The sequence below is a fragment of the Saccopteryx bilineata genome, chromosome 2, assembly GCF_036850765.1.
Source record: "Saccopteryx bilineata isolate mSacBil1 chromosome 2, mSacBil1_pri_phased_curated, whole genome shotgun sequence".
Taxonomy (NCBI): Eukaryota; Metazoa; Chordata; class Mammalia; order Chiroptera; family Emballonuridae; genus Saccopteryx; species Saccopteryx bilineata.
In genome coordinates, this window is record NC_089491.1 from 20,458,009 (window position 1) to 20,478,939 (window position 20,931).

General features: G+C 53.7%; 1 protein-coding gene across 4 annotated transcripts in view; it reads left to right on the forward strand.

The window, feature by feature from the left end:
• Nucleotides 1-3,360: 3,360 nt before the first annotated feature.
• AKNA (AT-hook transcription factor) overlaps nucleotides 3,361-20,931 on the forward strand; it is a 57,216-nt gene continuing 39,645 nt past the window's right edge. Inside the window, exons 1-3 of one of the 4 annotated variants that reach the window (XM_066256413.1) lie at nucleotides 4,193-4,488; nucleotides 11,742-11,813; nucleotides 20,092-20,446. In XM_066256413.1, the coding sequence (XP_066112510.1) occupies nucleotides 20,173-20,446 (274 nt within the window). In that variant the 5' untranslated portion in view covers nucleotides 4,193-4,488; nucleotides 11,742-11,813; nucleotides 20,092-20,172. Of the gene's footprint in view, nucleotides 3,453-4,192; nucleotides 4,489-4,522; nucleotides 4,546-11,741; nucleotides 11,814-12,511; nucleotides 12,665-20,091; nucleotides 20,447-20,931 lie in introns of those variants that run through there. The other 3 variants (XM_066256414.1, XM_066256415.1, XM_066256412.1) reach the window with 3 other exon arrangements.

Sequence of the window (20,931 nt, forward strand, 5' to 3'; positions counted from 1 at the left end):
CCTCCCCAGTCCTAATACTCCAGGGCAGAACCCTTACTTGCTGCAGGAGAGCTCTGCCAGGGCCCAGGTCTCCTGGCTTCCAACACTAAAGGGCAAGTGATTTCACCTCTCTGAGCCCAAGTTCCCCATCTGGAAAGTGGTAGGCTGAATAATGGCCCCCAAAGGTACGCATATTCCCGAACCGAGTGAATGTTACCTTATATGACAAAAGGACTTTGCAGATGTGATTCAGGCATTTAGATAGGGAGGTTATCCTGGATGATCTGGGTGGGCCCAATCTAATCACAAGGGTCTTTGTAAAAGGGAGGCAGTAAAGACACATGCAGCCCCATGTTCATTGCAGCATTGTTCACAGTGGCCAGGACATGGAAACAACCAAAAAGCCCGTCAATAGATGACTGGATAAAGAAGATGTGGCACATATACACTATGGAATACTACTCAGCCATAAGAAATGATGACATCGGATCATTTACAGCAAAATGGTGGGATCTTGATAACATACGAAGTGAAATAAGTAAATCAGAAAAAACCAGAAACTGCATTATTCCATACGTAGGTGGGACATAAAAGTGAGACTAAGAGACATTGATAAGAGTGTGGTGGTTACGGGGGGAGGGGGGAGAGGGAGAGGGGGAGGGGAAGGGGGAGGGGCACAAAGAAAACTAGATAGAAGGTGACAGAGGACAATCTGACTTTGGGTGATGGGTATGCAACATAATTGAACGACAAGATAACCTGGACATGTTATCTTTGAATATATGTATCCTGATTTATTGATGTTGCCCCATTAAAAAAAATAAAATAAAAAAATAAAAAAGGGAGGCAGAGGGAGATTCAACACAAAAGAGAAAAAGGTGATGTGGTGATGGAAACAGGTTGGAGTGATGTACTTTGAAGATGGAGGAAGGGACCACGAGCCCAGAAATACAGATGGCCACTAGAAGCTGAAAAAGGCAAGGAAATGGATTCTCTCAGTGGCTGCAGATGGAACCTGTCCTTGCTGACACCTTGTTTTTAATTTATTGATTTTAGAAAGAAGGAGAAAGACAGAAACATCAATCTGTTTCTGTATGTGCCCTGACAGGATTGAACCAGCAACCTCTGCATCCAGACGATGTTCTAACCAACAGAGCTATCTGGCCACAGCTGCTCTCTCTTTGTAAGAGAACAAATTAGTGTTGTTTTAAGCCATGAACTGATGGTAATTTGTTATAGCAGCCACAGGAAATCAATACATAGGGATACTGCCACTTAGCTTTGATAGCGGTTGGGTTGCTGTGTGTGGACCAACACACCAGGCTCCGAGTCAGCCCCAGGGAGATAATTACAGTCAGGATGAAGGTGATGAAGAAAGGGGCCCTCTGATCTTATAAATACCACAGGCCCAGGGGAAACACCTTTTCCAGGCCCAGGGGACAGAGGGCCCCCAGCAGCTGCTGCCTATGGTCCCAAGTTTGTACTCTAAAAAGAGTAAAACAAGAATGAGTTTCTGGCCTGACCAGGCGGTGGCACAGTGGATAGAGCATCGGACTGGGATGCGAAGGAGGACCGAGGTTCGAGACCATGAGGTTGTCAGCTTGAGCGCGGGCTCATCTGGTTTGAGCAAAGCTCACCAGCTTGGACCCAAGGTCGCTGGCTCGGGCAAGGGGTTACTCAGTCTGCTGAAGGCCCACAGTCAAGGCACATATAAGAAAGCAATCAATGAACAACTAAGGAGTCGCAACAAAAACTGATGATTGATGCTTCTCATCTCTCTCTGAAATTGCTTGGCCTTACTCTGGGGCTGTGGAATTTTAAACCTAAAAAATTCCTTTGCGAGTGGACTTAGGTCAAATTACATGCCCAAGGTTGCATGGCTAGTGAGTGGTAGAGGACAAATTTGGACTGATAGCTACCTGCGGTCAATAGCATGAAGCCCCAGGACAAGCACATGCCCTATTGTCTTTTGAAAGGACCCAATACCACGGGCTAAGGCAGCTTTGAATATTGTGAGAGGAAGGGTCCAGAGGTCCACCTGGACTCAGGTACCTGTGGCCCAGACATCTGCTAGAGAGGAGAGGTATGGCTAGAGACTCTCAGTGTTCCTAGAAGAAAACAGAAAAAGGGGAGTTTTTGACTTGAGCAGGGGCCTTCCCAAGCAAGTGCCAAGTAGGCCTTCAAATCACCTGAAGGCCTCTCTGCTTGGAAGAAAGCAGGGTAGGGGGATGGAGTAGCTCAGTGTGGGGAGTACAGCACAGAGAACAGGGCACCACTCAAGGGAGTCCACACCTTAGTGTCTGAAGCCTGGCATCATATTCCACCTCCACCACTTCCTGCCTGTGTAATCCTGGGCAAGACACTTAGCCTGCGCCTCAGTTTCCTCATCTTTAAATGGGGAGCATAATACTAACCTAACTCGTGAATTATTGTAAGGATTAGCTAAAAATTTTCTCCCTGGGACAGAGTTGGCCTTTAGTGAATAGAAGCTGCTGCTATACTTGCCGTTAGATATGTGTGTAGGGAGGCACCGGCAACCAGGGTGAACTGGGAAGAACCGGGCTGCAACACGGCTGTTGCAGGACCTTGGGAGAGTCACTTCCTGTCTCCGGACCCTAATCTTCCCTATGAAATAAAATTCTTCGGGGAACGCTTTACATTAGTTCCATTGTTTTATTTCTTATAGGCCTGGTGCCATGTTTATTTACTTTCTCTCATCAGCAACCCTGTGAAGCAGGAGTTAGGAATCTCATTTACTTGAAGCTCGGTGGCAGCCAGTGGCAGAAATGGAGCAAGTGCGACACTTTGCACAGCCATCCTTCAAGATGCGCTTTCAGTGGACAGTGGATAGTTTCTGTCCTATATTCACTGCGGGACCCTGGGGAAGTTCTTGTTCCTCTCCAGGCCTGGGTTTCCCCGCTTGCCCAGTGGTGGTTTGGACTAGAATGATAATAGCAACCGGCCTCATAGGAGAGTATCGGTCATAGTAAGAGCTTACATCAGTGCCTGACACATAACAAGTGCTCAAGAGAACTTTATTACAGTGTTGATATTGTTATGATGCAGTCCGTTTCCATTATGAAAGTTTGATTTCTTCCTCGCGGCGACCTTGCGAAATGTCTTCACCATCACTCCCCCCCCCCCCCCCCCCCGCGCCGTCGCCACTTCCACCCCCCACCCCCGCCCCGGGGCTTCAGTCCGGCGACTGCAATCCGAAGAGTTCCAGGAGGTACACGCGACGTCTCAGATTTGAGATTTTCTGTGAGGAGAGCCGCGCCCGAGTTTCTGGGGGCGGGCTCCTGTATGCGATTGGTGGAGTTTTCGAGACCCCGCCTCCTAGGGCCGCACCCTGCCCGTCAAAGGCCGGCCTTGAGGATTATGCAAAAAGTCACCGCCCCGCCCCGCGCCCCGATTGGAGGCCTTTGTTTGCCGCTCAAGTCCAGGAAACCACCCCGCGCGGTGACCGCCAGCAGGTGAGACGCGGGAGGGGCCGGTGGAGGGTCCCGGGAGGGTTCCAGCCTTTCACTGGGTCTCAGTTTCTCCGTCGGGGGAATGGGGAGGGAGGGTGGACAGCACAGGGACGGTGCTGCTCTAGATTTCTCCCACGTGGAAACACCACGCGCGCGGGAAGGATACCGATCACCCTTCTGGGAATAGGAGTCCTAGACAGGCGATCGGATCCGATTCTAAACCCCTCCGGCTGCGGTTTCCGCAGTCTGCACTTTGTGGCCTCAGTCTCCACCTCCACACAATGGGGGCGTTGGCTTTTTTTTCTGTCTCGGGCTGGGCTGGTCTCAGGAAGGGGAGGGGTCCCAAGGGAATATGGAGGTGGTCCTTGGCCCGGCTTCCGACTGTGTTTGGGCAGAGGTGTGGCTCGGTAGCTGTGGCTACGGGGAGGTGGGACTTCTCTGTCCTGGGATTTGTGTGAGATTCGCTCACCCGGCAACAACCCGCAAACCCTGACAACTCAGAGCCGCGCGCCCTCCCTGGACGCCTAACGCAAGTTTCTTTTCCTCTTTTTGGTGGGGGGAGAGAGATAGAGCAAGGGCCAGCATGGGGGTGGGCGGCTCTGACAGTGGTAGGAGCTGGAATGGACTGCAGAAACAAGAGCAGCTCCTCTTGGTACACAGATGGGGAGACTAAGGCCCAGAAAAGGGATCACGACTTTCCCAAAGGTGCACAGCAGGGCAGGTGCAGAGCTGGCCTCTCCCCAGTGTGATGAGGTTGGCACAGGCAGAGCCAGAGCCAGTTTTTTGTGCGACCTGAATGAGATTCCTTTGCCCTGCTTTTGTTGAAAGAAATGACAGATTGGAGCGGATCATTACCTACGTTTCAAAAGCTTCTGCTTCTGAGTGAGAAAGTTGGAAAGGAAAGTTCCTGATAACAAACCGGGGCTCTTTTGGAGCTGAGAAGAGAAGCTGAGACAGGCTGCAGTGAAAAGAGACATTGTTCCTGTCCTCTAGAACAGAAGGATAAGAAATGGCTGAAACTGAAGCATGAAGGACTGAGGTTAGATACATGTAGGGACTTCCCAAGAGCATTTTTGAGGTGCCTCCTCTGGAGTTGGTAGGTTTTATTTTATGGCCGTTGGTCTTGTTTTGTTAACTATTTCTTTCTGCCCATCCATTTGAGGTGGCTTAAGTCTGGCTTACTTACCAATAGGGGAATGGACCCCCTGGTGTTTTGGGGACTATTTTGGGTTTATTCCCAGGAACTATATCAGTTCTTCTGCAGGAGGAAGAAAGTGCCCATGTGGGGCCTTTGCCTCCCCAAAGTCCAGCAGTTTGCATTGGAAACATGTGGTTTGGGCTGTTTCTTGCAAGGAAATTTCATCAGCTCCCACCAGCCTACACAGTCCACCAGGGGCGCCAGGGCTGGAGTTTTCAGAGAGCCTGGGAATGGTCCAGGCACTGAGGCTATTTTGAGGTCACACCAAGAGGGTATTTTGGAAACGAAATGGCAATAATATTTTAATTTACCCCCATGAGGGGGATAAAGAAAGTATTTTTAAAGCATCCAGCTGAATCACTAGCTGAATTCCTCATCCTTTTTCTTCTCTCTCTGTTCTGGGAGGTGGGAAAGATCTAGGCAGGCGTCCCCAAACTGCGGCCCCCTGAGGCCATTTATCCGGCCCCCACTGCACTTCTGGAAGGGGCACCTCTTTCATTGGTGGTCAGTGAGAGGACCACTGTATTTGGCAGCCCTCCAATGGTCTGAGGGACAGTGAACTGGCCCCCTGTGTAAAAAGTTTGGAGACCCCTGATAGAGACTGGGTGTTAGCAGAACTTTGTTGAGACCCTCAGCCTGGCTTCAGTTCTGAGCATCTCAGTTTTCCCATCTGTAAAATGGGAATGGTAATGCCTACTTTAGTGCCACTTTAAGACTCAAGTGAAGCGATATTGTAGAGTTTTGTGCAGCCCACATTCTGAGTACAGGGATGAGGAAACTGAACCCAGAGAAAGGAAGGAATAACAACACTAATAGCATGGTAATAATAGATTATAGTTATTGAGTGCTGTATTCTAGCCATTGTGCTAAGGTTTTACTGCAAGGAGTGGAGTCTAGAAAGGCAAGAGCCTTGTCTATCTTGTCACTAGTCATTGTCCTGGTGCCCAGTACAGAACCCTACACATAGTAGGGGTTTAACACATTGTTGGTCACCCTGGATTATATCATTTAGTGTTCAAATTGTTGCCACACGACGTGGGTGTGAGTGTTGTCCTCATTTTACAAATAAGAAGCCTGAGGTTCAGAGAAGTTAAGTCACTCACCTGAGGTCACACAGCTCTTTATTGGGGTTTGTGGTCCTTACTTTGGGATGTTGTAGGGGTGTGCCGTCTGGTGAGAGCTGACCGTGCTCCTCTCTTCCCACTGCTGTGCTCAGTAAGAGCATGTTGGTAACTTGAAATTGTCCATAATAAGGGTATTTGCACTGTGGAACTCAGTAAATACCACAAATCAGGGCTTTTTCTTCTTTCCTTTTCTTTGAAAGAGAGTTGCATGTGAAGGGGGTGGAATGCAGCCTCGCTCTGCACGGCAGCCGGGAGCTGAGGGTGTCTGGCCATGCAGGGTGCCCCAGGGGAGCCAGGCCAGAATGCCTGCACCCACTGCAGATCCTCTGCAGGGCGGGATTTGGAAAGGAAACCTTTATGGACAAGGCTTCTAGTCTATACTGTGAGTTGTGTAGTGTAGCAACCCTCTGATTTGGGAACAAGGCTGTATAAACCGGAATTTCAGGCCAAAATGTCTGGCCTTTAACCTGAAAGCGACAGCACCACCTGTGGTCTTTAAGCAGGGAAAGCCTTGACCAGAATGATGCTCTAAGAAGATTTATCTGGCAGCCTGTGTCCAAGGGATTGGAGGGGGAATTAGGGCGGGGCAACTGGGAAGAGGCTTTAATTGACGGGGGGGGGGGGGGGGGGGGGGGGCAGGAAGAAGCTAATGCCGCCCTCCTGTGTTTTCTGAACACCCCGTGTACTAAGCCGTGCAAATACATTGTGCTGTTACTTTACACGCACACTCCTGAGGACTGTGTTACCCTTAGTCTGTCGATGGAGATATCAGGGAGGTTTAGAAATATATCTAAAATCAGAGCTATCAGATCTGGACCCAGAACTTAGCACTTTTTAATTTCTGGGTCCCTCTTCCCTTTTAACCTACAGTCCCATCTTGGCTTTGATCTTTCTTTCCAAGTGCCAGCCCAACTCCACCATGGTTGTAGAGAGAGACCTCCTGCTTCTTCGGGTGGTCCAGCACCGGCCTCTAGATCCTAGCCAGCACTCTACCTCCCGACACTAGACTGCGCTGAGCCTGTTCTCGGGAAGGGGCCCACAATCAAGGCCAGAGTGGGGTGCCCAGCAAACCCCAGGGGCCAGGAAGGGCATCAGCCTCCCAGAGGCTGCTTTCAACCTTCCTAAATCAGGGATTCGTTTGGAGGATAACACTCTACTTGTGGGTGCAGCTCCAACTCTACCCCTAATGTGCTGTGTGATTTGGGGCAAGTTGTGTAACCTCTCTGTGCCTTTCCTCTCTGTTGAATGTTTGGTTCTGAGCACCCAGTCAGATAACACATGCCATGCCCTTTTCCTTTTTGTGTTTTTCACATATTCCTTCTTGTTGTGCAATGCGTATGTGCAGGAAAAGACACATGTATGAGAGTTGAGAAAGAGGAAGAGGAGTGGGATGGAAGCTGCAGAATGTCAGAGCTGCCCAGGGCCGCAGGGAGCCCAGCCACTCTGCCCCGCTTGCGCAGGCGGAGACTGAGGAGGGCGTGCCCGAGGTCGCATCAGAATGAAGTACTACACGGATGTATGGTGGTGGCTTTTGTTTTTAAGAATCATAAATGCTCGTTTTACTCTTATTTTTAAATTAACTGTTACATTTAGAAACTACACATAAGGGAACAGAGTAAACGTGCCTTAGTTCTACTACCTAGGAATAGTTATTAAAAACATCTTGGAGCACCTCTCTCTTTTTTTCCCTTTCCCCTCCCTTCCTCTCTCCTTCCTTTCCTTCCCCCACATTTTACTGTTTTGTTCTTTACTGGACTCAAACTCTATTATTTTATAACTGGTTTGTTCACTTAACATATCACATTTTTTACATCATTTCATATTTTTCTGCAATGTGACCGTTAGTAGCTGCACAGTATTTCTGTGAGTGGAAACACCACAATTTAATTTAATGATCCCTTATTGTTGGATACTGCAGTGGTTTCCAACCTTTTTACCTACTGCAAGGTTCAGTTGCAAAGTGATTATGGTTTATTATCTGGATTCAGACAGCTCTCTCCAAACCTAGCTTTCTCTCTTGTGAAATGGGCATCGTAAATCCTACCCCCTTGGATTGGTGTGAGGATTAAATAATGAGATCCTAATCCGTGGGAAGGCCTTCACATATTAGGTGCTCAATAAAGCTTTGCCATTGGTGCATTGCACACTTTTTTTATTTTACTCTTCATGGAGCATGAATTTGGGAATGTACGTGTGTGTTCACGATATGGCCACACCCTCCTCATAGCCCATGTTTCAGTTGGCTGAGAAAGGCCTGTTTCCTCCTTTCCTTAGGTATCTGGGGGTGGGGACGCAGTTTCTAGCTGGATCAGTGACCCCCCCAGAACTGGTTTGGGGCCACAGAGAGAGAGGGCCCTAGGGGGATGGCAGCATTTCTTTTCACTGGGGAGGGCCGGCTCTCAGTGACCCCCCCCCCAGAACTGGTTTGGGGCCACAGAGAGAGGGCCCTAGGGGGATGGCAGCATTTCTTTTCACTTGGGAGGGCCGGCTCTCCCTTTTTGTGCACAGGACCCCAAACTGAAACTGTGGCCGATCTTGGGGAAGCTCCAGAGCCAGAAAAATTAAACGCAGCCTTGCAGGGCACAGGCCCCCCGGACGTTTCATGGATATGACCATAGTCACTTATGTGTGCGCTCTGTGTCACCTGGGGCCGAGGCCAGGACTTTAGGCACCCAATCTCATTTATCATTCCAAGGATGCTGTAAAGTTAGTATTATCCCCATTTTACACATAAGGAACCTGTGGTTCAGAGAGGTTAAGCAATTTGCCCAAGACCACACAGCTTTCAAGAGAGAACCTGGAGGTCTCTGACTACCCAAAGACTCCGTATGCCCTAAACCCCCGTGCCCTGCAGCCTCCCATATAAATTTCTGCTTAGGTGGGCAGTGCAACCAAAGAAACCAGGAAACTGAGTGATAGAAGGTCATTTCTGATAACCTCAGGGATAATCTAATTAAGCCCAGAGGTTCAAAGCTAAGACAGGGGAAGAGGCATGTGTCCAGTGTCACTGAGGCTGGGACTTGGGTCTCTACTTTCCAAGCTGGGCTTCCATGGGTTCTTGGTTCACTCCGGAAAGTCTCACCTGCCTCTTCTCAGCCCCAGACTCCCTGGATTTTAACTACGGGGGTAAACGCAGCAACCTGGGCGGGGATGAGTGGTGGCCTTGGGGTGGGCTTTCATTTCTTTCTCAGGAAATGGGAAATGTCGGGAGCTCAGGGAGGGGTTGAGGATGAGAGAACGCAGCCTGCGCCTCCCAGGGCTCCTGAAATGCCAAAGCCTGGCTTTTCCTGGGGAATGGCTGAGACCCTGCCGTAGTCCCTGGGCCTTAGGACATGGTGTGGCCAAGTGACAGACTGTCTAGGGCTCATCACATCAGCAAGTAATGTCCACCTCGGTCCTGGGCTGTGTCCTGGGCTGCACCGGAAGGTTTGCAGAAGGACAGACTCACCTTCCAGTCTGGTTAGTGTGCCAGGCACTGAGGTGGAGCTCAAGAACAATTGAGAGAGGGAGGAGGAGGCTGAGCAGGTGGACTGTGGGAGAAATGACTACTGTGCTGCTAGAGCATCAGGACCCAGGGGTGGGGGACACACGGCCGGGGCTCGCCACGCCAGGCTCCCATGGTAAGGACTGATAGGGCCGTGCGGTGCAGCCTTACATGGGCATGCTTCTGGTGAAAGTACTCAGCCCCTGCAGTGGGGGCCAACGTGATTTTTTTGTTAATTTTTTGTTGTTGTTTTGTTTTTGTTGGGTGACCAGGAACCAGTCTCTTCCCCATCGCTGGGCCTCAGTTTCCTCACCTAGAGAATGGAATTATACTCCTGTCTTGCCCACTTCCCAAGGCTGTTATTCTTCAGCATCCAGTGTATTGAAGGACAAGAATTCACATTAGAAAACAGGCTCTGTGCAGAACCAGGGCCTCTTTCCAGAGTCAGAACGTTGCAGTTAGTTGGCAATAAGTTCCTCTCCCGATTTCATCCTGCCCAAGTTATTAATTATCTCCGGAGGCTGCAGCAGTGTGAGCGCCAAGTGTAGGCATCATGAGTTTGGTCTCTGTGTGTTTCCATCTCCACTGGCACCAGCTTTGTGACCAGGGGCGCGTGGCTTGGAGTCTCTGTGTCTCTGTTTGCCCACCAGTAAAATGAGGGTGTCACACCTGCCTCAGTGGGTTGTGGTAAGCAGGTGCCGCTGAGGGAAGGGGTGGACAGGGAGAGGAGGCAGGAGCAGTGGCCAGGTTATGGAGTTTCATCTTCTTTCTCTGATTATTTGAAGCACAGAGGGGCCGAGTTTGGATGCTTCTGTTCTGTAAGAACCCTCTGGTGCAGGGTGGGTGGGGAATGGATGCAGGGACCAAGAGCTTCCCAGGAGAGCCTGCTGCAGGAGGCCACGGAGGTGGAGGGGATGCAGAGATGGGGCACATTCTGGTGCGAGTTAGGAATTAACGTTCGAGTTGATGAGAGATTAGTTATGAGTGTGAGGAAGGGGGCAGTTCCAGGATGACGCTCAGTCCTGGCTTGTGCACCTGGGTGGAAGATGGGCCAAACCAGGGAGGGGGCTGGGTCAGGAGGGTGGTGCTAGGATGAGCTCAGTTTTGGACATGTTGCTTTGGTTAAGTAGGATTTGGCCTGTGGGTGGAGATGAGGTGCCAGCAGGGGGCATCACCTGGTTGAGGATGAAATAACACCTGGGCAGAGGCAGAGAGGAGGGTCATTAAGGCTTGGGGCTGGCCAGGAGAGTGCATGGGATAGCCCTAGGATGAGCCTAGGGTTACCCAGGGGCCACGGGGCGTGCCTGGCAGTGGCAGCCACCTGGCACTGATGGCGGTGCTGCCTGGGTTCATGACCAGAGAGGGAGAGGGAGGGAGTGACAGGGTGTCAGGGGAGCCCACCCCTCACACAATGGCCCACATGGTCACCAGAGCTGGCGGGGAGGGGGCCTCAGTAGGGTTTGGCTGTGCTCCATGCTAGGCTGGGGGTTGTGGGTAGAGCCCTCCCCACCCAGATGTGAGTAAAGGGCAGGGAAGGAGGGAGGGTAGTAACGGCTGAGGGCACCTGGTTCTAGCCTGGCTTTGCCAGATACTCAAAGGCTGACCTTGAAAAAGTTCATTCATTCATTCATTCATTCATTCATGTTCTAGGCCCCTGGCTCCGCATTTTTCAGGCATTACCTCATTAGATCTTGGCAGCAACCTTGTGGGGTGGCTACTCCTCTTATATCCTTGTTTTATGGATGAAGACACGGAGGCTGGAGGCTTAGAGAGATGAAGGCTCAGAGGTCACAGAGCTAGCAAGAGATTTGACCCACGTTCTGTACTGACTGTAAGAGTCATTTTTCTCTCCTCTCAGGTGGCTCCCAAACCTGGCTCCTCATCAGCATCATCTGGGGGGGGAGGGGAGTTGGACAATACAGAGACCAAGTTTTTTCTTTTTTTCTTTTTGGTTCCTGAATCAGAATCCCTGCATCCTGAGCAGGGCCAGGGCTGGAGACACACACACGGGGACTGGATGCTGAGCCTGCCCCTATATCCCGTCTCCTGTCTCTCCTCCCGTGATTCTCCTTGTTCTGGGCACTCAGCCTTGCTGTTCTCAGCAAGAGCTCCACCGGGTCCCACCTTACCCACTGTGCTTGCCCGTCCAGAATACTGCCGCTAGCCCTTCTTGTGGCTTGCTCCTGACCCTTTTCCCCTTCCAGTCCTTTGATTGGATGTCACCTTCTCATAGAGACCTTTCTGGCCATCTCCGTACCCTTCTCCCCAACCTGTTACTTTCTGACCCATGGATTCTCTACCAGGGCACACATCCAAGTCACCTGAGACATTTTAAAATCTCTGTTACCCAGAGACTGATTCTATTGGTCTGGGTGAGCCGTAGGCGTCAGTATTACCAAAAGCAGCCTGGCGTAGGGATCACTGGTCCATCCTATCCTCTCCGTCTATTCACACCTCTCTCTGTTTGTTGTCTGTATTTCTACTAGAGTGGAGCCAGGGCTTGTGCCCTGCAATATTCCCAGCACCTTGAAAAACACCCAGCACATGATATATGCTCAGTAAGTACCTATCAGATGAATGAATGGAATGAGGGGGCTTGGGGAAAGGCAGCTTGCCTTCTGATGAACCCTGGGAACAGCAGGGGAAATTTACCTATCAGCCAGTTCCCTACCTCTATGCTGCTTGGAAAATCTTACTATAGCTAGAGGCCCTGCTTGGGGCAAGGACAGTGGGTGCGATGGCAGGAATCATTGCAGCCTTACTGAGATGTTGGGTTGCATATTGGCAGACAGGATAGAGAGTTAGATCTGGAAAGGTGCCAAGCAAACACCCAGTCTGAACTTCCACTATATAGATGGCACTGAGGCCTAGTGAGAGAGGGACCTTGGCCAAGGCCATGTCCCAGAGGGTAGGAGCTATGGTAAAAGCTCCTAGAGTGTTGAAGCTGTCAGAAGCCTGCCAGGCTCTGCATGCTGAATGACTTTGGCCAATCCTCTGACCTGGGCTTTAGTCTCCTCAATCTGTATTTTGGCTGTGATGTTCCGAAGCCCTGCCATCAGAAGTTTCCGTGAGTCCTTTCCTGGGCCGTGCAGACCCACAGAGGGCCTGCAAGGGGTTAAGTTCCTCCTGCTCACTCTCACTCGGCACTCAGACAAACCCCCTCCTTCTGACAAACACTTGTAGGAAATCAGGCTGGGCGCTTCCTGCCTAGGCGAGGCGGCCTCAGCCGCAGCAGGGGCGGGGAGAGGTGGGGAGCGATGCTTGTCTGTGAGCAGCAGCTTGGGCTGGCAGAGCGGCCTGGAGGCGGGCCAGGGCGCCATGGAGGCAGGGGGCTCCCCAGGTTCGGAACAAAGACCGCACACGCTGGTCCTCTGAGCGTGGGCCAGCAGGACGGTGGAACCTGAGAGAGGTAAGGGAGCGGAGGAGGGCAGGGGAGGCCGCCTTCTCTCTGGACAGGCCAGTCACAGACTCTCTGGGACAGTCCAGGGAGGCTGGACCAGCCCAGCCAGGAAGTTGCAGCTGCTGCGACAGCTGTATGACTTCTCTCCTGGCTGAGGGGAGCCTGTCTCCCCACCCTCCGAGCAAGAGTGGATTTTAGGGGGTTTCCTCAAGCCTCAGGATGCTGGACTACAGTCCGAGCTCTGATTCTGATCTCTGTGAACTTGGACAAGCGCTGGTCCCACTCTGCGTCTGGGAGTGTCCTTATCTTAGCACAGGCAGAGTTAGTCCCAGGGGCTGCTAAGGGGCCTCAGACGTGATGCATGGATGAGGAGCAGGCCAGGAGGCTACAGAGCGTCCCCATGGAAGAGCGGTCCCTTCTGCCACATAAGGGCACAGAGAGGAGCCAGCGATGGTCCAGAGGATCTGCCCAACCGTTCTGGCCGGCAGGACGAAGGGTCTGCAGCAGCCAGGGCTCCTTTCTCTTTCCCCAGGGCCTCTGCTGCTGCTGGAGAGAGCCGGGGCCAGGAGTGGGGACATCCGGAGTGGGGAGGGGCTGGTTCTTCCCCACAGTCTAGTTTCTACACAGTAGGCAGGATCCCCTGGAGAACAGCGGGTCTGTGCCCGCCAGCTGGTCAGAAAGGGAGGCCAAGATAGGGGCTCTGACCGCAACGGCCCAGCCTTTTTGGAAGAGCCAGCCACTTGCTCTAGGGGTCTTCTTTCCCCTTCCTCCTGCCCCCCACCAAATGTGATGGACTGGGATTCACAGTCTCAGGCCCTGGGTTTGTATCCCTGGACCGCACTTCCTGGCTGCGAGGTCTTAGGAGAGCCTGCCTCCTCTCTCTTGCTCTGTTTTGCATCTGGGAGATGTCAGGGTCAGCGTGGGGGCAGCACTGGCTGGATGGGAAGGGGCTTCGGAAGGCATGGGGAGGCGGAGGTGGGCTGCGTGGTTGCAGCGGGGAGAGGAGAACCAGGGGGACTGAGACGGAAAGCGTCTCCCTTCCAGAGAGCTGAGGGGCAGAGAAGCTGCCCAGTGGGGGTGGCTGACCACTCAGGAACTGGAGAGAGAGACCGCAGGGGGCCCAGAGACCCCTGAGAGGGCCATGGGCAGGGCTGCTGGGAGGAGATGGGGAGATGTACGAGAGGAAGGGTCTGGATTGGTGGGTGCTTCTTTGTGGGGTTAGTTTCTCCAGGGCTGGCAGAGACCGAGCCCAAAAGACCAGCCCTTGAGGGGACTTTTGTGCTTACGGGACTTCCCTGGATTCAGCGCCCAGCTTACACGGCTGAGGCCTCTGACAACCCCCGCTGCTGCCCTCATCGAGGCTGACTGGAACAACCCTGCCCTTGCCCGCCATTCAAGGGGCCCTGCCTACAGCTCTCCATCCATCAAGTTCCGTTCATACTTTCAGACCTCTGTGCCTTTGCCTACGCTGTTCCCTCTGCCTGGAATGCCCTTCCCCCTGCCCCCAATACTCTTTGTCAACCTGATGCATCTCTCTTCAGGAGCTCTTCTGTATTGTCCCCCACCCCACCCCACCTTCATCTGAAATGTTAGGCCGCTTTTACACATTTCTGTAATCCTGTGTCATGCGCAGTGCTTCGGGCACAGTAGGAGGTCTTAGGTTTTATTTTTTTATTGAATTTATTGGGGTGACACTGGTTAAACTTAATTATACAGGTTTCAGGTGCCCAATTCTACAACACATCTCTGTACACCATACTGTGTGTTCAACGCCCCAAATCAAAACTTCGTCCCTCACCATTTACCCCGGACCCTCCGCCCCTCCTCCTGCCCCCAGATCAAGACTCTGTCCCTCACCATTTACCCCGTACCCTCCGCCCCCCCCTCCTGCCCCCAGATCAAGACTGCGTCCCTCACCATTTACCCCGTACCCTCCGCCCCCCCTCCTGCCCCCAGATCAAGACTGCGTCCCTCACCATTTACCCCAGACCCTCCGCCCCCCCTCCTGCCCCCAGATCAAGACTTCGTCCCTCACCATTTACCCCGGACCCTCCGCCCCCCCCCTCCTGCCCCCAGATCAAGACTTCATCCCTCACCATTTACCCCGGACCCTCCGCCCCCCCTCCTGCCCCCAGATCAAGACTCTGTCCCTCACCATTTACCCCGGACCCTCCGCCCCCCCTCCTGCCCCCAGATCAAGACTCTGTCCCTCACCATTTACCCCGGACCCTCCGCCCCCCCTCCTGCCCCCAGATCAAGACTCTGTCCCTCACCATTTACCCCGGACCCTCCGCCCCCCCTCCTGCCCCCAGATCAAGACTTCGTCCCTCACCATTTACCCCAGACCCTCCGCCCCCCCCCTCCTGCCCCCAGATCAAGACTTCGTCCCTCACCATTTACCCCGGACCCTCCGCCCCCCCCCCTCCTGCCCCCAGATCAAGACTTCATCCCTCACCATTTACCCCGGACCCTCCGCCCCCCCTCCTGCCCCCAGATCAAGACTCTGTCCCTCACCATTTACCCCGTACCCTCTGCCCCTCCCTCCTGCCCCCAGATCAAGACTCTGTCCCTCACCATTTACCCCGGACCCTCCGCCCCCCCTCCTGCCCCCAGATCAAGACTTCGTCCCTCACCATTTACCCCGGACCCTCCGCCCCCCCTCCTGCCCCCAGATCAAGACTTCGTCCCTCACCATTTACCCCGGACCCTCCGCCCCCCCCTCCTGCCCCCAGATCAAGACTTCGTCCCTCACCATTTACCCCGGACCCTCCGCCCCCCCCTCCTGCCCCCAGATCAAGACTTCATCCCTCACCATTTACCCCGGACCCTCCGCCCCCCCTCCTGCCCCCAGATCAAGACTTTGTCCCTCACCATTTACCCCGTACCCTCCGCCCCCCCCCTCCTGCCCCCAGATCAAGACTTCGTCCCTCACCATTTACCCCGTACCCTCTGCCCCCCCCCTCATGCCCCCAGATCAAGACTTCGTCCCTCACCATTTACCCCGGACCCTCCGCCCCCCCTCCTGCCCCCAGATCAAGACTCTGTCCCTCACCATTTACCCCGGACCCTCCGCCCCCCCTCCTGCCCCCAGATCAATACTCTGTCCCTCACCATTTACCCCGGACCCTCCGCCCCCCGCTCCTGCCCCCAGATCAAGACTCTGTCCCTCACCATTTACCCCGGACCCTCCGCCCCCCCTCCTGCCCCCAGATCAAGACTCTGTCCCTCACCATTTACCCCGGACCCTCCGCCCCCCCCTCCTGCCCCCAGATCAAGACTTCGTCCCTCACCATTTACCCCGGACCCTCCGCCCCCCCTCCTGCCCCCAGATCAAGACTTCGTCCCTCACCATTTACCCCGTACCCTCCGCCCCTCCTCCTGCCCCCAGATCAAGACTTCATCCCTCACCATTTACCCCGGACCCTCCGCCCCCCCTCCTGCCCCCAGATCAAGACTTTGTCCCTCACCATTTACCCCGTACCCTCCGCCCCCCCCCTCCTGCCCCCAGATCAAGACTTCGTCCCTCACCATTTACCCCGTACCCTCTGCCCCCCCCCCTCATGCCCCCAGATCAAGACTTCGTCCCTCACCATTTACCCCGGACCCTCCGCCCCCCCTCCTGCCCCCAGATCAAGACTCTGTCCCTCACCATTTACCCCGGACCCTCCGTCCCCCGCTCCTGCCCCCAGATCAAGACTCTGTCCCTCACCATTTACCCCGGACCCTCCGCCCCCCCTCCTGCCCCCAGATCAAGACTTCATCCCTCACCATTTACCCCGGACCCTCCGCCCCCCCTCCTGCCCCCAGATCAAGACTCTGTCCCTCACCATTTACCCCGGACCCTCCGCCCCCCCCTCCTGCCCCCAGATCAAGACTTCGTCCCTCACCATTTACCCCGGACCCTCCGCCCCCCCTCCTGCCCCCAGATCAAGACTTCGTCCCTCACCATTTACCCCGGACCCTCCGCCCCTCCCTCCTGCCCCCAGCAATCCCCACACTGTTGTCTGTGTCCATGAGTTCTTTCTTCCTTTTTTTTCTCTCAACCCCTCCACCCTCCTCACCTGTCATAGGTTTTTTAAAAGTTAATTTGCTTAGTATATATCTTTGTTACTATGAAGGGGGGCCCCAGAAGGGGATTCACTGTTCTGAGGCTGTTGCCCTCAGAGGCCGATGAGACAACCAGGAACCTCAAAGTTCACTTAGTCACACCCAGGCCACCTGTGCAGGGCGTCACAGCCCGCTGCAGCGAGAGCAGGCAGCGTTTTCCCCGTGGTGCGGTGAGGACAGCGGCTGGCGGCTCACTGTGCAGCCTCCCGTGGCCGGAACCCGGTCCCTGGACGCCCCTCAGCTTCTCCCTAAGCCCCCCAGGGAGCCCGTGTCCTCGTCCAGCCTGAGGTTGGCATGTGGTTGGCGCTCATGGGTGTTGCTGACGGACCAGCTGACTGGCCTGTCCTGAGCCCCGTGGCACCGAGGGTGGGGACTTGTGTGGAAGGCAGAGTCCCTGCTCAGAAGAGGCTCACAGGTTTTGGGGCCTGGGGCGCCCGTGCAAAACTCAGCTAGTGACCGCAGCAGCTTCTGGTGGGCGGCCTCCCCTGGTCACAGCGAGATTTCTGAGATGACTGACTCATCCCAGGGGACAGGATGTTCCTCTTTGTACCCCAGAGGCCTCTGTGATTGGCCAGGCTGCTCTCTGGCAGGGCTAGAAAAAAGCCCTTTAAAAGTCAAAAAACCACATGCCTCCCCAGCCCTTCCTCAGGCAGAGGTTTCAGAAATAGCAAAGCAACGGCTTTTAGTACCTGCCATACAGCAGCTGGAAGAAGTTCTAGTCAACCTACGGGGCTGGCCTTGCCTGGGCCGCGGTCAAAATGCAGGTTCCATGGCCCTGTCTCAGGGCGACCCAGTCCAGCTCTCTTTGGGCCACCTAGGAATCTGCATTCTTAAGAGGGTTCTTAAGAGCATTCAAGTTTAAGGCCCACTAGCAGGGATTTCTAAGAGGACTACAAGCCCCCCAGAGGGTATGGAGAAAAGGATTGGAATGTCCCTTTAAAATATTTATTTTTATTGCATCTTTAAAAAAAAATCATTTCTGGATATATATTCTTTAATACATGTAATATAATATATTAGCATGAGAATACATGTCTACAAAGCTATAAGACATAAACAGGGTGGGCAAAAGTATCAATAGGTCTGCAGTGGTTCATATGGGAAAATAATACATGAATAAACTGTTTCACAAACTCACGACTGTAAACCTACTTTTGCCCCACCTGATGTGTTGCCCCACCCGGTATATAGGGTGTGCAAGCAGATATATATTTTCACTGATGAGTTTTGTGATTGAAAAAATATTTTGGAGACCACCGGACCAAAATGGACAGTTCCCAATCTTGTTCTGTCACGAAGGTTGGGTGATCGTGGCCAAGTCACTCTTCCATGTTGAGCTTCAGTTTTTTGTGTGTGAAAAATAGCTTCCCTGTGACTCATTCACTTGTTTGAGAATATATAGGAAAAGCTTCTCGCCCAGGCTGGCAAGAGAAGGTCCCGCAAATGTAGTAGGGTCATGGAGACGCTTGCGGGGTGATCTTGAGGACATGCCGGGGGAGAGAGGAAGGTTGAGGCGGGGAGAGAATGAGGCCCCTGAGCCACTGTCCCCACCCGAGCTCTGAGAAGGCTACAGCCCTTCTTGGGCTGCATGTTCCCCGGGGATCTTTCTGTCCAGAAATAGTTGCCTGCCAACCTTCCTCAACCATACAAGCCAGACTCTGGCCAAGACCCAGGTGCTCACGAGGCTGCAGGGGCAAACAGACCTGGGGGGCTTGGAATTATTTACACTCAGTTGTCACTGCATGGAGGGAGGAGCCCTGACCTGGGCCACGTGGTGACCTTGCACCCCAGCCTTGTCCTAAGGAAGCTCAGCCCCTCTGCTCTCTGGGCCTCAGCTTGCCCACCTGTGGAGTGAGGCCCGAGGCCGCGCCGGGCTCCTGCTGTGGGACCATGCCTGCTGCTCTGCCAGGTCTGTGTTTCCAGGCCTGTGTGGGGCAGGCCTTCGCAGGAGGGCCGGAGAGGAGGAGGCAGAGGAGACCAGAGGGAGAGAAGAAGAGGGTAGGAGGCCGGTGGGGAGGAGCCCTGAGTCCACCATCCACCATCATGGTCCCTCTGCAGCCAGGCTTCCCTCTCCCGGTTCACTCTCCCTGAGCCCTGATGTGCCTCACTGGAGGGAATGCCCTTCGAAGGCCTGAGCAGGACCCGAGAGGCCTGGGTCTGGCCACCACCTGTGCTCGCCCACACGCCCTGCCATCCAGCCACCCAGCCCTCCCCTCAATGCCACAGCCTATAGGAGACCACCCAGTCACACCTCCTGCCTCTAGGCCTTTGTGCTCGCTGGTGCCCCTGCCTGCAATGCCTTTCTTAAATTGAGGTGATGCATAACATAAAATTAACCATTTTAAAGTGAGCAATTCAGTGGCTTGTGGTATATTCACAGTGTTGTGTAACCGACACCTCTATCTAGTTCCAAAACACGCTTACCACCCCCAAAAGAAACCTGTGCATATCAGGCAGGCATTCACTGCCCAGCCCCTGCCCAGCCCCTGCCCCCAGCCCCCGATAACCAGCAGTCGGCTTTCTCTCTCACGCACTGACCTCTTCCGAATACTTTATGTCGATGCCGTCACACTGCCTGGGACCTTCAGTGTCTGGCTCCTTTCACACAGCGCGTCGTGGTCGAGGGCCCCCCGTGTTGCATGTATCAGCACTGCATTCCTCTTTATGGCTGATTATTAGAACGTTGCATGTTTATACCACAAATTGTTTATCACCGTCGTTGATGGACGTTAGCTTTGCTTCCACCTTGGGGCTGTTGTGAGTAGTGCTGCCCTGAACGTGTGTGCACATGTATTTGTTGTTTCAGTACCTGTTTTCAATTATTTTGGTGACTGGAATGCTTTTTTCACCATCCCCCTACTCCTGATTTGAGTTCCTACTTGAATGGGGGGGGGGGTCAGAGAAGGTACCCAGCGGGAGTGGCTTCTGAGCGGACCTTCGCTGACTTCCTAGGCCTGCACGGGACCCCTGCCCTCCCTCCCCCACCCTCCAGGCTCAGGCCTATGCACAGGGCCCATGCATGGGGCCTGGCACCAGTAACAATAGCTAGCACACACCTCACACCGGCCAGTGGGCTGGCCGCTGGGCTCCGTATCCCGTATCTCAGGTCACTTTGCACAACTCTTGGGAGAGAGAGGAATTGTTATCCAGTTTTACTGATGAAGAAAGTGAAGGAAGGGTGCCTTGCCCGGGGTCACACAGCTTCAAGGAGATGGAGCCAGGAGCTAACCCAGGGCTGTCTGATTCCAGAGTTCCTGCCGGTAACTTCTTGTTCTGAAGAAAAGAGGGGACTCAAGGGTTAATGCTGTCCCTTGATTGTGTCCCGACAGGCCTCAGGCAGGATGGCTGGTTCTGAGAGGAGCAGGCTCTCCTGAGGATGAAGTGGCCCAGGTGAAGCGCAGGCGAGGCCAATGGCCAGATCGGGGACGGAAGCCCCCTGGACCCAGCCAGGCCTGGGGAAGGGGCCCCGGCGACAGCACTGGGCCTGGGCGGAGGAGGAAAAGGATGCCGCTGGGAGCGGCCCGCACAGCTGGGGCGCAGAGGGGCCCTTTCCCAAGGCCGCCAGCCCCGAGCTGCTCGAGGACTTCCGCCTGGCCCAGCAGCACCTGCAGCCACTGGAGCGGAGCTTGGAGCTGCGGCCTGACGGGCACCGGGGTTCCGGATCGGAAAGGTCCGCGGAAGAAGGTGACGCTGACTCTCCCACCTCACACTGTGCCCCTCAAACACCCCCCCTTCTGGCCAGAGGCGGGGAGTGGGAGGGAGTTAGAGAAACATTTTTAATTAAGACTATGAAGTCTATAATTTAAAAACTGTAAAGATTTAAGTTATGTAAGTAATACCGTTTATTGCAGAAAAATCAGAAAATACAAGCAAAAGGAGGAAAAACTAAAACGACACACCTGTGTAACTCCTTTGCCATATGTAGATATACAGATGTACTATGACTATGGAGCAATATTTTACAAACCATATTGTAACCTGCTTTTTTGAAACTTAATAGACACGAGCGTTTTTCCAGCTCATCAAATATTCTTCCACAAGTCATCCCCGATGCCTGGTTAGGAATTCGTGGTGTGGGTATTCTGAAATTTGCTGGGCCAATCTCTTCCTGCTGGGCACTTAGGTAGTTTCTGGGTTTTGCTATTATAAATAACGCAGAGATGGATAGC